Raw genomic sequence first — 16,940 nt, 5'->3', positions numbered from 1 at the left:
CCTAATTTGCATAGGCCACCCTCCTGAATCATGTGCCCAGGAGAGTGGCCTGTGCGCTCGCCAGCTCTCCCGCGCGTTTTTCTGAATCGGCCTGTCAATGAGGTAAGAAAACAGAGCAACAGAGCCTGACAAATACCCAGGAAAATTCTACTACAGGATCATCCCCAAAGAAAAAATAACAGAAAACCTCTGGTTTTCATCTATAGCTCCCCAGTTGCAACCACCAAAAAGTATCATCAAGGGTCTACAACCCATCTTGGCATCACTCTCTCAGAGACCTTCGGTGGCAAGCCTTTCCTGGCTTACCAACAACCTTCCCCCCCCCCCCCCCCAAATCTCAAAACAGATACTCACCAGCAACCACAAATTGTACAACAATGACACAAACTTTGGAACTAGATCCTGCCAGAAATCCAGATGCCAACTGTATCATCATATTATCCCAAGCAACACTATCACAGGACCCAAACAACACCAACTACAACACCCTGGGCTCATTCACCTGCTCTTCTTCCAATATGATATGTGCCATCATGTGCCAGCAATGTCATTCTGCTGTCTACATAGGACTCATGGGTCAATCTAAGGAAAATAATAAATGAACACAAATCTGACATTAGAAATGGCAACATTCGGATACCAGCAGGAGAACATTTCAACCTTCCAGGACATTATCTATTTGATCTTAAGGTTGCCATACTCCTGAAAAGGAACTTCAAAGGGACACTACAGCAAGAAACTGCCTTGTCTTATTCAGGGCCTTCTCTTTGTTCTGTATCCTTCTCCCCCAACCCATCTTCATGTATATTTATCCACCTCCTGTACCTTCATGCACCTGAAGAAGTGCACACTGGTCCTAGAAAGTTCAGGTCTCAATAAATTAGTTCACCTATAAGATGCCACCCAACTCTCTCAGTATTGATCATGTGACTCGAATGATAATCCATTCTTTCTTGTTTTTGGTGCTGGAATAGCACTTACTGAAGTCATTACATTATGTTTCTAAGGAAGGGGGAGGTATTAAATTGAGGTCCTATTTATTCTGTAAACATCAAATAGCCAATAGCACCTTTGAACAATAGTTGGGGTGTCATCCTTAGACTATTCCATTACCGCATATCTCACTCTCTCTTTGGACAAAATGAAAAGGTAAAGGATGGTCCCTTCTTGGCCTTCTGACTGAGCCAGAGTCGGCAGAACATTCCCATTTACAGAAAGACAATGTTTGTAAATGCCAAACTACGGTAACTGGGATGCAAAAATCTGGTGGACTAAAGAAAATAGCATTTCGAAAGTAGTCTGTCTACCCTTTCATAATGCCTTTCATTATTAAATTTGAAACGCATAATTATATGCTCTGTAGCTCCTGTTTCTTGATTACACATTTCTTTAAATTCCTTCTTCCACACTGGATATTTGTCCTTCATCTTCTGGATTTCTGTCCTCAATCTGTATGCTGGAAAATTTCACACTCTCTTTATTACTGGGAACAGGAACAATTCCCAGGATGTCATCGACAACTTTATTTAATTGCAATTCTTTGAGCCTGCTGATCAAAGTGCGATATGCCCCTTTCTTTCCATGGTTCTGATACCACTTGTAGAGGAATTGAAATTTCTGCTCCCCTTCGTTGTTCTGGTGGTTATGGAGAATTGTTTCTATCTCTGGTTCTTTCATGCCGCTCTTTCGCACAAAGCTTAGAATGTCCGTCAAATTCATTACTTTCTGAGCGATTTCCGAGAGATAGGGTTCTATGTCAATATCTAAAGAAATAAAAAATAACACATGCTATTTTAACACATATGCATAACACTGGTGTTTCCTCACTTTCAAATGGACACTTCTGCCTACCTTAGTCATCATACAAGAGATATTAGTTTTCATTTTAAAAATAAGAGCTAGGTGTACAATAAATTTATTTTCTTAACATCTATTTTGAAGTTTCATTGCAATAATCTACCTTACTATATGGAAGAGCATAAGCACTGACAAGTTGGATGAAAAAAAAGAATTAAGCAGGCGAAGAGAGAATTTGAAAAGAAGCTTGCCGAGGAGGTAAACACAAGTAATACAACTTTTTGAAGTACATTCAAAGCAAAAAGCCTGTGAGGGAGTCAGTTGTGCCAATAGATGAATGAAGGGTAAAAGGAATGGTCAGAGAGGATAAAGAAAATATCAGACAAACTAAATTAATTCATTATCTTTACTGAGGAAGATGTCAGGGTCATATCCACACTGGAAACATTTTTTGATGATAATGATTCCAAGCAACTAGATGGAATCACTGTGAAAAGGAGGATGTAATAATAACTTAGACTGATAAATAATAACAAATTACCAGAAGTGGATGCTATGTAACCCACAATTCTAAAGAAACTCTAAAATAAAATTGCAGACCTTTTTCTATCATTTAAAGCAGCCATGGTACCAAAAGACTGGTGGGTGGCCAATGTGATACCAATTTTTAAAAAGGGCTCTAGGGTTGATCAGGAAAACTATAAATCCGGTGAGCCTGAGGTTGATGTTGGGCAAAGCGGTCAAAGCTATTCTTAAAATAGTTCTTAAAATAATCGCCCATTATTTCTCGCACTTACCTCCGAGGGCCTCACACACCGATCGACCACGTGTCTAGCCGCAGCCGTCTGCTCCGCCGAGATCTACACACATAGACGAGCGGAATCATCCTCCCCCCTCTCAGGGCGCGCCGATCGATGACATCATACCCGCGCGACTAGAGGGGGATTTAAACTGAGGAACCTCTCCCGGACGCCCTTTCTGCCGCAACCCAGGGTCCCTGCAAGACTGGTGGAGGACGCCTCATTCAGGTGCTGGGAGAAGGGAGCCGCGCGGTAGGCGCACGAAGAAGACATCGCGGTGAGTGCAAACCACTCCCCCTGAAAGGCACACTGAAAGGCACCCGGCCCTTGAAAAGGCTGCGTGAAGCCCTTTAAATTTAAACGCTCACAGACGGCGTCGCGCGCCGGGCGTCGCGCGTCCAAAGGGGCGCGACCTAAGGGGCCTGCCCCTTAGCGAGCCCCTTTGTGAGACACTGGTGAGGTGAGGTCAGGGTGAGACTACAATAGTAACCCATACCATCAATACTCAGTCTCGCCACTCCTTCCAAATCCTAGCACACCTGAACTAGACAGACAACAACCCTTAGCACATCCTTCCACTCCAGCAGTCACCTAGCATCTAGCAGTCATCCAGCGCTCATCCTTCCACTCCAGCAATCATCCAGCTTCATCCGACTGCATTCGCCCAGCATTCATCCGACTGCATTCGCCCAGCATTCATCCGACTGCATTCGCCCAGCATTCATCCGACTGCATCTGACTGCATTCGCCCAGCATTCATCTGACTGCATCCGACTGCATTCGCCCAGCATTCATCTGACTGCATCTGACTGCATTCGCCCAGCATTCAACCGACTGCATTCGCCCAACATTCATCCGACTGCATTCGCCCAGCATTCTCCTGACTGCATTCGCCCAGTATTTCTTCTGACTGATAAGACTGCTGATACATCTAATCATGGGAATCCTCACAATTCCCATCATCCACAGCCACAAGTGGAGAGCACCTAAGCCCCCCACTCCCCCCCATCACAACCGTCAACAGAGGCTAAGGCCTATCCTGCTGACACCGGTCACCCAATTTCTAGGGCTGACGCTCTTCTCTCTCACGCTTGTTAACGCACAATCCATCTCTAAGAAAACTCATATACTCAATGACTTACTATCCGACGCAAAACCAGACATATGTGCCATCACAGAAACCTGGTTAAAACCCACCGACACCGCTCTAATAAATCAGCTACCCATCCAGGCATACGATCTTCTCTCCATACCCAGACACAAAAAAAGAGGAGGTGGACTTCTCCTTGCAGCCAAAAAATCACTAGGTCTGGCTTCGCAGACCTCAAATAACCTATCAAACATCGAATTTGCGCTCTTCAAATCGAAACACCTGACGATTGGTTTAATTTATGCCCCTCCTGGAATACTGGAATCAGACCCATCATCAATCATAGAACTCACAGCAAAACACCTAAACTCCAGTAATCCTACCATACTCATGGGAGATTTTAACCTCCACGTAGATGTCCAACCTCAATCCACCAACTGTAAAACTCTTCTCGCCTCGCTCAGCAATATGGGTTTTAGACAGATTGTGACAGAACCAACCCACAAAGCAGGTCATACGTTGGACCTTATCTTCATAAACGATGGAATCACAACACACAACATCCCCACTTGCCTTCCAGTACCATGGACAGACCACAGAATCATAACATCGGTGTTAGAAATAAAGGAGATCTCCCCGCAATCCACACAATCAATAGCCATCTCCATCAGGAAACAATGCTCTGGAGACCAACTCAGTGAACAACTGGCCAAGGAACTAGTGCATCTGGACCTCTCCAACGCCAACTCAGCGACTTCTTCATGGACCAACATCACTAAAAAGGTTGCAGACCAAATGTGCCCCATGACGACTAAATATATCAACCCTAACAAAGACAACAGGAAACCTTGGTTCACTCCTGAGCTGAAAAAACGCAAACATGAATTGAGATCCAAGGAACAAAATTGGCGAAGAAACCCATCTTCAACCACCCTCCTCATCTACAAAGAGTGCCTCAACTCATACAGAAATGACATCAACAAAACCAAGAGAGAATTCTTCTCCAAAAAGATCCACCACCTCATATTTGATTCAAGAGCACTTTTCTCATACGTTTCTACCCTTACTAAACCTCCTGCGCCTACCATTCCAGACGACCAAGCTCTCAACAAAGCGAATGAACTAGCTGCCTTCTTCGACAACAAAATCACATCACTCCTAGCCCCCCTCAAAGGAGCAGCTACACTTCCAAACCACATTCAACAATCAGTTCACTCAACCGCTCAACAATCTTTGGACACAACAGATCAACAGCCTCCGCACTCAACCGCCCAACAATCATTGCACTCAACCACCTTACAACCCAACACAACCCCATCAGTGCTGGACAAGTTTGATCCCACATCTACTTTAGAAATAGAGAACATTCTCAAAAAAATAAAACCTTCCTCTCACCCATCGGACCATATCCCTTCAAACACCCTGAGTATGATCACCAACACCATAGCCAAACCTGTTGCAGACATCATCAACTGCTCTCTCACTCAAGGTCAAGTTCCCAACCAACTCAAGTTAGCCATGCTCAAACCGCTCCTCAAAAAACCCAACCTTCCCACCTCAGATCCAGCCAACTTCAGACCTATAGCAAACCTCCCTATGTTAGCCAAAACTATGGAAAAAGTGGTTAACAAACAACTTTCAGACTTTCTTGAAGAAAATAACATCCTCACCCCAAACCAATTTGGTTTTCGTAAGACTAGGAACACAGAATCGCTATTAGCCTCACTATCAGACACCATTATCTTTAATCTAGAAAAAGGCCAACCTTGCCTCCTCGCTCTCCTGGATCTCTCTTCAGCGTTCGATACTGTAAACCACCCGTGCCTCCTGCAACGCCTAACGGACATTGGCATTACAGGAGCAGCGTTCAACTGGTTCAAATCTTTTTTGGAGGACAGATCATACAAGGTCAGGATAAATAACAAAGAGTCTCGTGCCATCGAATCTAAAAGGGGAGTTCCGCAAGGTTCATCCCTCTCCCCGACTCTCTTCAATATATATCTTCTCCCTCTCTGCCAATTACTCACCAACCTCAAGCTTATACACTTCCTATATGCGGATGACATACAAATCCTCATCCCTATAGAGGACACACTACACAAAGCCATGTCACACTGGAGTAAATGTCTCGCAGCTATCAACAACCTTCTCACCAGCCTCAACCTAGTCTTAAACACAAACAAAACTGAAATCCTCATTATAGCACCGGAAAACTATGTCCCATCCACTCCTCCGAACGCCAACCAAAGTCCGGATACCTTTTCTCAACAAGTAAAGGACCTGGGAGTCATCTTAGACGGTGGATTCAGCTTCAACAAATTCGTCAATAACACAACAAAAGAATGTTTCTTTAAACTACAAACCTTAAAGAAACTAAAACCACTCCTTCTGTACAGAGATTTCCGCATGGTTCTACAAGCCATCATACTCCCAAAACTGGACTACTGTAACTCTCTCCTCCTTGGCCTACCAGCTTGCACCACAAAACCACTTCAGATGGTCCTGAATGCCTCGGCAAGAATTCTCTCAAATGCCAAAAAAAGAGACCATATCACCCCAATCCTGCATCATCTACACTGGCTCCCGATAAAATACAGGATCCAATTCAAGTCCTTAATGATGATACATAAGGCCTTACATAATATCGCTCCACTCAATTTAACATTTCAAATTCAGCTACACACATCAGTGAAACCAACTAGAAGCGCATATCAGTACAGACTAACCACACAACAGGCGAAATCCTCCCTGAGGAAACGTGCTCTATCCACAGCGGGCCCTTCTCTCTGGAACTCGCTCCCTCCGGACCTTCGCCTTGAACCGTGCCACGCTACATTTAAAAAGAAACTTAAGACTTGGTTGTTCGAACAAGCTTTCCCATAGAACTAATGAGCAAGAAAAAAGGCATTTCATATCCTCCGTATCTTCCCCAGCTTATATTATATACCTTTTCTCAAATTAACTATTTTATGTTTATTTATGTTTATTTATGTTTTCTCAAATTAACTATGTTCAATGTAAACCGCTAAATGTTCAATGTAAACCGCTAAATGAAGCGATAGTTACGGTTCCTTAGCGATAGTTTTGGTTCCTTGTAAACCGGGGTGATATGTATACTATACAGGAACCCCGGTATATAAATTCTTTAAATAAATAAATAAAATAAAAACAAAATTTTCTGACATAAACAGACATGGTTTATTGGGGGAGAGTCTACATCGGTTTTGCAAAGGAAAGTCTTGCCTTACCATTTTACTAGATTTTTATTGAAGGAGTAAACAAACATGCAGATAAAAAGTGAGCCAATAGATACAATGTATTTGGATTTTCAGAAGGCATTTGACGAAGTCCCTCATGAGAGACTCCTCAGGAAATAGGAAGGTCATGGGATCAGAGGCAGTGTCCTGTTTTGGAATGGTAATTGGAAAAAAAGACAGGAAACAAAGGGTAGAATTAAATGGTCAGTTCTCCAAACAGAAAGATTAGCGGAGCGTCCCAGGGCTCTGTTTTGGGACCTGTGCAATTTAGCATATTCATAAATGATCTGGAGAAAGGAATGACGAGTGAGGTGGGCAGATTTGCAGATGACACAAAATTCTTTTGAGTTGTTAAAACAGTAGCAGATTGTGAAGAATTGCAGAAGGTCCTTGGGCTTCTAAATGGCAGATGCAATTTAATGTGACAAATGCAAAGTAATGCATGAAGGGAAATACAATCTCAACTACAGCTACACAATGCTGGGTTCCGTATGAGGAGTCACAACCCAGGATAAGGACTGCGGAGTCCTGGTGTACAATACCTTGACATCTTCAGCTCAGTGTGGGTCAGTGATCAAAAAGGTAAATATAATATTAGGAATTACCTAGAAAGGAATAGAGAATAAAACAGAGGATTTCATAATGCCTTTGTACAGATTCATAGTGAGACCGCACTTTGAGTACTGTGTGCATTTCTGATCACCCTTCTCAAAAAAGATAATAGTGGAAAAGGTACAGGGAAGGAGACAAAGATAAAGGGGAGGCAAAAGCTCCCTTATAGAGACAGGCTGGACAAATTAGGGCTATTTAGGTTGGAAAAGAGATGACAGAGAGGCAATACGACTTATCTTTATAAAATCATGAGTGGGATGGAATGGATACATAGGGAATCACTCTTTCAAAAAAACACTGGGAGTAGGGGACGCTCCATGAAATTAGCCATCGGCAGATTTAAAACAAATCATGGGAAGTATTTTTTCATTCCGCGCACAATAAAGCTATGGAATTTGTTACCAGAGGATGTGATTGAGGCCACTAACATAGTGGAGTTCAAAAGAGGATTGGACAAGATCCTGAAGAAAAAGTCCATAAATAGTTGTTAGCCAGGTAGAAGTGGGAAAACCAGTGCTTATCCCTGGGAGTGTGATATTAGAAATAGATCAACTATTGCGGATCTGACAGATACTTGTGACTCGAACTGGCCACTGTTGGAAACAGGATGCTGGGCTTGATGGATCTTGGTCTGACCCAGCATGGCATTTCTTATGTCCTTTTTCTCTTACTGTACCTCACTGTAATCTACTGCACTAAAACCTAACCTTCCATACTGTACAACCCACCCTGAAACAACCTCATAGTGTAATCCTCAACTACTTACCTAAACTGCTTTGAAGTGGCTGACCATCCGCGAAAGACGGAACAGAAATATTAAATTAAATACACCAATTACATCCCTTACTTACAAACTTTGGCCCAATTTTCTCTAAACATGAAAGAGAGAATTTTTGGCATGGGTTAAGCGCCCGATCTAGTCAGGCACAATTTGGCCACTTAGATTTAGGCCTGCCTTTTGTACACCTTGGTTAGGTGACTAAATTTTGCCATCTAGCACTGAAAATCAGTACTAGGTGGCTCAGTCCTTCCCCTCCAGCACCCCCGGGAATTCTTTCAGGGCCACCTGCTTTTTGAGTGGCAAACTTTAGCCAGTTGGTTTCACTGGGTGGCTAAAATTTATCCACTCAGCCCCATGCAATTTTCAAAAGGGCTGAGCTAGCCGCCTAACCCCCGAAGTTAAGAGACTGGATGCTTTGGAAGCAGCTGAAAAGGATTCCGTGCAGCAGCTGATAAATAACTAGGATTGACAGCTTTAGTATCCCTATGCCTCCTCTACTCCTCCTCACAACCATGCAGCTGCCAGCAGTCCTCCCTACAGCCGTGGACTGCGCAACTAATTCAGAGCTCTTTGGTTCAAAAAGTACTGCTGGGGAAAATATGGAGGGACTGCTGGACTGTGGCGCTGCTGCAAAAATCAGAATCACACAATTTATTTATTTATTTATAACTTTTTTATACCGAGGTTCAGGTAACAGAGTTACTTATCACTCCGGTTTACATTCCAACAGGCAATAAATGATGACAGAATATGTCTTACAATGAACAAGGATGAGAACAACTTGGATAAACATAACTAGGAAAAAAAATAATGTGTACAGATAAAAGGAAGTGGACTTGAGGGATTTCAAGCCGACTGGGGAGGGAAGTTGACTAATGGAGGGGGAGAGGGAGACAAGTTACTATGGCTGATTAAAACATGAACAAAGGCCCTGGGTAGGGACAGTCTGTGGAAGCTGTGGAAGAATCTTGAAATTATGGGAAAGCTTGGCCGAACAGCCATGTCTTGAGTCTTTTTTTGAACGTGATTGGGCAATGTTCCAGCCTGAGCTCAGGTGGAAGCGAATTCCACTGTTTGGGGCCCACGGTGGAGGGAGCTCTTTTTCTTAAAGATGTTTTGATAGGAGGTGCGTGCAGAGTGCCTCTCTGTGCTAATCTTAGCGGACGGGAGGAAGTGTGAAGTTGAAGATGAATCCTGAGGTCCAGTGGAGTGTTGTTGTGAATGGCTTTGTGGATGATTGATATAAGTTTGTAGAGGATTCTATATTTGACTGGGAGCCAGTGGAGCTTCTTTAGAATTGGAGTTATATGGTCCCTTTTGTTGGACTTTGTGAGAATCCTTGCTGTTGCGTTTTGTAACAACTAGAGAGGCTTTAGGGAGTTGACTGGAAGGCCATGTAGGAGTGAATTACAATAATCGATTTTTGAGAAAATGATAGATTGTAACACTGATCTGAAATCAAAGAAATGGAGGAGGGGTCTTAGCCTTTTTAAAACTTGGAGTTTGTAGTAGCACTCTTTTACCGTGTTGTTGATGAAACCTGTGTAGCTCAGTTGATTATCCATGACGACCCCAAGGTTTCTGACCCGGGGGGAAAAAAAACTGGGAGAGCTGTAAGGTGTGAGCTGTTTAGTGGAAGGTTGCCGTCCTGAGTGATCAAGAGGAACTCTGTCTTGTCGGCATTGAGTATCACGTTGAGGTTTGAGAGGTTTTATTTATAACCCTTAAGAGAACAGCTTAATTTATAACCCTTAAGAGAACAGCTGATAGCTGGCGCAGCCTCAGGTTCTGCAGTGCGATAGTGATGAGACAAGGAATGGCGATTGTGAACAATCTACCAGTACCGGATAGAAAACAAGAAAGCCGTTCGTCGGTGCTCAACGGTGCAGCAGTTGGCAATCTGAGGCTTTCCCTATCACGCTAGCACTACCTGCAGCTCACACCTTCTTCAGCCCCTGCAATGCATGAAAGCTGAGAACAACTCTTTCCTACAGTCTCAGAGTCTGTAAAGAAACAAACCTAAAAAAAAAAAAATCTTAAAAATGCAAGGGAGTCGATTCACCCATGCTGAGGTTGGAAAGAAGACAGTGGCAAATACGAGTATTTGCTACTCAAAATAGAGTAGAAACTCCCCAGAGGGTTGAATAGGGTGATACTGGGCATATAGTGAGGCATTGCAAGAGTTATTTTCAAAAGAGATTTCCGCAGGTAACCACATTTCACTCATGTAAAATCGGCCATCTGAGAATTGCCGATCCCATACGTGGATGAAAGTACATGCATAGTTCCACAGCATCCCCACTCTCTCTCCCCTGCCCAACAGCATCCCCCCTTCTCTCTACCATCCCACCCATCCAGCAGCGTCCCCTTTCTCCTCCTACCCAGCATCCCCTCTCCTCCCCATACCTACCCAGCAATATCCATCTACCCCTCTATCTCCCACCACACATTTGCTCTCTTGCCTAAGAAATGTCTGTATTGGCTGAAACTGAGACAGCATGTAGCAGCCAAAGATTATCATGGCAAATCACATAAGAAGAGGTTCTCCTTTATTGCACAAATTGCTAGTGCTGGTGTGCAGTAAGTTTAAGATACTTTCTTAATAAAGCCTTGCATGTCATTGGCCCCAAATACTTTTAACTGTAGTTGACAACAGTTGTGCTAGACAACTGGGGTCATCACACCGCTATAATGGATACACGTAAATTGGCTTGTTTTGCCATAGCACCATATTTGTGCAATTCACTTCCTGTTTAACATTTGGTTAGAAATAGATTTATATTTTGAGTTCTTTGCTTATAAACCACCTTTTTGCATCAAGCACTGCATCCAAAGCAGTGTACAACCAGTAAAAAACAAAGATGCAGTGTTAAACATCAAATAAAACAATATACAAATACACTATCATATCACACATTATATTGCACAGTCCAGCTGAGATACAGACCATTATCTAATGTATAATGGGCAGAAGCCCATGGCCCATCCTTTTAACATCCCAACCTCATCCCTACCTTGCTTCTTAGCTTCTCTTGACCAGGGCCAGTGCTTCCATTAGACAAACTCGGCAGTTGCCTAGAGCACCATGATTTTGAGGGCAGCACAGTCCTGCCACTGTGAGATCTAGAGGGGTGCTGTACTAGAGCAAAACGGACGCTTGTAAAATTGGGCGTCTGTTTTCCTAACCTGCTGACAGCCACCTCTCCTGGGCACCTGCAGCGCACAATTTCCCCTAGTACCTCCTTTTTTACGCAGTAGCCAATTTAAATATGAGATGGGGTGCCCCAGAGAAATTGATCGGTGCACCTTAGGAGAGCGGGCACTCAATCATGAGCGCTCATTTTTCGTGCGCAGATACTGCATAGGCCTGAAAGAGCATTGCAAAATCTACATGGGAAAGCACAAAGGAGAGCACCACCACCTTAAAAGCCTCAGAGTCCAAACAAGAATCTAAGTGTGGAGCCATGTGGAAACCCAAAAAGGCTAGTCAAGACAGTAGCAAATCTGCATCTCCAAAGATAGTGAGGGGTCTAACATGACCCTTATTCTCTCATTTCTGCAGACAATGCGCAAGGAGTGCCTTCAACCATAAGCAGGTACTGTTAAGGGATTTTGGGATACGGGTGACCCTTGAGGTATTCCATTCTGATGGCATCTGGATGATGAAAGGACTACTTCAAAGCTGACCAACTGTGTTCTCCCACTCAAAAATGTTTTAATCAGGTTAACCACTGTGCCTCCCAGTCCCAATGTTTCACATTTATCCAGTAAAATAGTATAATTGACCAAATCAAAAGCTCTGGATAAATCCAGCAAGACCACTAGGAACTATTATCCAAATTACACAGGATGCTATTCACAACTGACATTAGGACTCTCTCTATGATCTACCCAGCACAAAGTCTGCACAGGTAACTATTTAGTCCTGAGAAGCTATCCAAGAATGATGAAAGTTGACTTAAAACAGCTATTTTGGCCAATTTAACCATTAATAGCAGACTCAAGATTGCATCCTGCTCAAACAAATGCTAAATAAATAAATAAATAAATAAACTACAGACCAAAGTCCAGAGTTTTTGAATAAAGGAATGTTTAAACTCTGAGAGACTCTTCCATCTTTAAGGGCAGCATTAATTATATCCACCAATCACCATAAAATGTCATCTGGCTGTTGTTTCATTGTTGTGTTTGGTGCATCTTGTGGACCCTTAGTCGCAGTGGAGATGACTCCTCCCACGGGGAGGGGCCCCATGGGGAAACCACAGCAATAGGCTAAACTCAGAGAGCAGACACTTGTAGGTGGAAAGCTTTATTGTACTGCTGTAGATAGATGGTATGAGGCAGGAAGGAAAGGCACTGAAGTCCAGCAAAGTGCCAATGCGCTCAGTCTCAGATGTAGAAGTCTCACCCAGATGTTCAAGGTAGGTAGAGGCCCGCAGTGGGGAATAGCCAGCCTGGTGGGTGGAGTTGGAGAACTGGATCGCAGAGGTACTCACAGGAGCATAGTGCGGATGTCTTCCTGGCAAGGAGATGGTAGGACCGAAGGTCCGTGGTGCAGGATAACTAGATTGACAGGCCCTCGAGGAGCGAGTACCAAATAGTGCAGAAGATCCTGAAATGAAATAGAGAAAAGACCCCCGAGGAGCGGTTGTCTAGATAGAAGAGAACCCCGAGGGATTGTAGGAAGCGAGAGGCCCCCGAGGAGCGGGTGCCTAGAGCTTTGTCAGAGCGAGATTCCCCGTAGGGTAGAGAGGCATCTAAGCAGCAGCTTAGAGCAGTCAGAATAGCTAAACCAAAGTCCTTGCTAACTCAACATGGGTAGCGTAGTGGAGGCTTAAATACCCGGAGGTATTGATGTCATGCGGTGGGGACGCCCCTGAGGTTCCCGCCATGATGTGTGTTTAGGCATAGGCAACTTGCACGCGCGCACCCTAGCAGACCACAGGAAGGAGCATGACGGACTGGGATGCCCATGTTGCATTGGACACACCGAGGGTTTCGGCCCTCGGCACTGGAGGCAGCCATCTTGCCCACAGAGGAGGAAAAGGGTAGAAAAGAGGTAAGGCAGAGCAGTGCAGCTGTCTGCGACCGATGGACGCAACATTCATTATGGTTGTTGGACAGGGATCCTGGCCAGGTTTTTCTGATAAAAAACCATAAAAATATGGCTCTTTAATGAAACCGATTAGGGAATTTCTGGGAGCTGTTTTACATAATGGGACTGCTGGAGACCTACATATTTGCTGGCTGCTTTTATCTATATTTTTATGATAATTGCATAGTCTGAATGTCATAATTTGTTGTTTATCTGAAAGTATATTATTGTTATAAGGATTTGATCTCAGATAGCTATACTGTCAGGTGGCTTGTATATTACCTTGTAAAATCGCTGTAAAAGCGATTTATACATTTTTAAAATGTAAATTAAATGAAAACTTTCAGAAAGGTTACAGAAATACACAGATGTAATTTTGTACCTTCAGGCAGCAGCAGCTCAGTTTCCTAAGGAAAAACAAAGAAAATAACATCAGTGAGTGTAAATAACAAAGTTGTACTGCATGCATTACAGATGGTATAATAATAAATGATTTACAGCAGCTTTTGGATCTTCTGTACATCTGGGTGTGTCATCCATTGTACTCCTTTTCTTCTTTCTTTTTTCTTTATAATAAACCCCTACAAAACAATACAAAACATGTTTTCACAAGCAGTAGTTCTATCAGTCCAAACAGATTAATCAAACACCAAATACCATACAGAACCAAGATCTGAACTTACATATAGCAATTCCAATTCCAATTCCAACAAATAGGATAGATAATTGAATTATCCAATAAATGTATCGTGTTCTTCCTGTGAAATAAAGTATAGTGCTTTTTATATACCAACAAATAAGTCTAACATGATCAAGATTTCAGAAATAGTTTCTAAGACAGCACACATGGAAAGTGTGAAATAAAGCAGTGAACAGGTGTTTAATTATTACTGACGTGCATTAAGTGCTATCAGTCTACATAGTGTTGTTAATCTGTAAGGGGCTGCAAAAGAGAAATACAAAACATGTGCAGAACAAGTCATAAACAGGCAGAGTAAGCTGTCAATCATGCCCCCAAAATCTTACATCTTAGGGGCCCCATTGTAAGTGAAAAATTCTTAGTATATAGGGCTCTTAGTGTTTTAAGACTATGCTTATAATGCCTTGAGGCGTGGAGACGTGGCCATTGGTTAGAGCAGCAGGCTGCAAACTAGAGAAGCCAAAGTTCAAATCTTACCTCTCTCCCCAATGCTCTTTGTTACCTTGGGCAAGTTACTTCACTCTTCATTGTTTCAGGTACAAATTTTGCCAGGATCCAGGGCTTGGATTGAGATTTCTCCTGTACCCAGCCCTCCATTGGACCCTCTCCTCCTCCTCTTCCACCTCGTGGCTGTTAACCCCTCCCCCAGCTGGAAGACGTCCCAGAAACTAAACGAATGTACTTTTAAATCTCCCTTTTGTGCAGCCAGGATCCAGGGCTTGGATTGAGATTTCTCCTGTACCCAGCCCTCCATTGGACCCTCTCCTCCTCCTCCACCTCGTGGCTGTTAACCCCTCCCCCAGCTGGAAGACGTCCCAGAAACTAAACGAATGTACTTTTAAATCTCCCTTTTGTGCAGCCAGGATCCAGGGCTTGGATTGAGATTTCTCCTGTACCCAGCCCTCCATTGGACCATCTCCTCCTCCTCCACCTCGTGGCTGTTAACCCCTCCCCAAGCTGGAAGACGTCACAGAAACTAAACAAACCCACCTTTAAATCTCCGTCTTACACAGGCGTCGCGCGCCTGCGTCGCGCACCTAAGGAACACAACAAAGGGGCCAGCCCCTTTGTGCGCCCCTTAGTGCACATTTGAGCACCCTCCGGCTGTACCGCTGCTCCACAGGACCCAACCGCTGCTTGACCCTTCCTCTACGCTCCACTGTCTGCCAACAGCTCTGTGACTCCAGGCACCCATTAAGGTTACCTGGCCCAAGCACCTACTTTCAGCAAAAACTTCACACGCCTCAGGTGACTTCTATCTTTTGCAGCTTGCTGTTAGTGTATGTACCTTTAATATCTGCTCTTGATTCTTCTGACACCGCTGTATATACTTCAACCTCTATTAATTCACTGTTACAGTCACCGCTTTACACCGATATACTATTTGTGACCACAACCTCACTGTTTGTTTATTTCCTCCTGCTATCTGCCCCCTGCCTACAGCAGTGACCGTTCCTCCTTATCCCCCCACCATGGCCGGCATTTCCAGCCTCCCTATCCCACACATCCATCACCCCTCCCACAGAACACATTACCCCCTATTAACCACCCAGCCCACCCAGCGCAGATCCTTCCTCCTCCCTATCCTCGTCTCCCCTTTCACTCAGCTCCTAGGTCTCACCACCCTCTTCATCATGCTTATGAATGCTCAGTCCCTATCCAAGAAAACTGTCATACTGTCTGATCTACTAGATGACCATAAGCCAGACATATGTGCCGTCACTGAAACCTGGCTCAAGGACTCTGATATTCTCCTCCTCAATCAGCTCCCTTCTGACACCTATGACTTTTTCTCCATCCCTAGACCGAAGAAACGAGGCGGTGGTCTCCTCCTCACTGCTAAAAAGCACATGAATCTCAAACCTGTAAAAATCATCACACCACGCAAATTAGAGATTGGGCTATTCAAATCTCAGAATCTCCAGGTCTGCCTAGTATATGCCCCCCCCCCCTAGCATTCTCGAACACAACTCCTCCCCCCTTATCGAGTTCATCTCCAACAACATCAACAGCGATGCCCCTGCCATTATCCTGGGGGATTTCAACCTCCATGTTGATGCCACCCCCCCGCTCCACCTCATGTGAAGCCATCCTCAGCACACTCGAAGCCATCGGCTTTACCCAAGTTATCACCTCCCCCACGCACAAAGCAGGGCACACCCTGGACCTCCTCTTTGTCAACTCCAGCATTAGCCTACCCTCTAAACCACGCTGTACCCCTGTCCCATGGTCCGATCACGCTATTGTCAAATCCTCCATCTCTATAAAGATACCCAAACCATCCAAATCCCCCTCCACCACATCTTTTGCCTACAGAAAATCCTGCCCCAGTGAGGACCTCACTTCAGCCTTTGCCAGCTCTTCTCTGAAACTCAACTGCTCAACTCCAAACACAGCCCTAGACTCTTGGAGCCACATCACCTTAGATATCGCAAACAAACTGTGCCCTATCTCCACACATAAAACTAAACTATCTGCAAAAAAACAAAACCCATGGTACTCCCCAGACCTCAAACTAATGAAATATGAGCTCAGGCAGAAAGAACGCACATGGCGTAAAGACCCATCCCCACAAAATCATCCATATTCAAATCCTCACTACATCTCTACAGGCTAGCCACCCTTAAAGCCAAACGAGACTACTACGCCCTAAGAATCCACGATTACAAATATAACCCCAAAGCCCTCTTCACCTATGTTTCTTCCCTTACCAAACACACATCCCCCCCCCCCCCATTCCTGACAGCGAAGCCAGCAGCAAATGTGAAGAACTGGGACGCTACTTTCATGACAAAATCGCAACCATCC

General features: G+C 44.2%; 1 protein-coding gene across 1 annotated transcript in view; it reads right to left on the bottom strand.

Moving 5' to 3' along the window:
• Nucleotides 1–325: 325 nt before the first annotated feature.
• FAS (Fas cell surface death receptor) overlaps nt 326–16,940 on the bottom strand; it is a 62,648-nt gene continuing 46,033 nt past the window's right edge. The window contains exons 6-9 of the mRNA XM_029609831.1: nt 14,116–14,190; nt 13,931–14,013; nt 13,815–13,839; nt 326–1,763 (exon numbers count right to left, since the gene is read on the bottom strand). Coding sequence (XP_029465691.1) covers nt 1,390–1,763; nt 13,815–13,839; nt 13,931–14,013; nt 14,116–14,190 — 557 coding nt within the window. The 3' untranslated portion in view covers nt 326–1,389. The remainder of the gene's footprint in view (nt 1,764–13,814; nt 13,840–13,930; nt 14,014–14,115; nt 14,191–16,940) is intronic.

The sequence above is a fragment of the Rhinatrema bivittatum genome, chromosome 7 (assembly GCF_901001135.1).
Source record: "Rhinatrema bivittatum chromosome 7, aRhiBiv1.1, whole genome shotgun sequence".
NCBI classification, from domain to species: domain Eukaryota; kingdom Metazoa; phylum Chordata; class Amphibia; order Gymnophiona; family Rhinatrematidae; genus Rhinatrema; species Rhinatrema bivittatum.
This window is presented reverse-complemented; position numbering and strand designations above follow the sequence as displayed.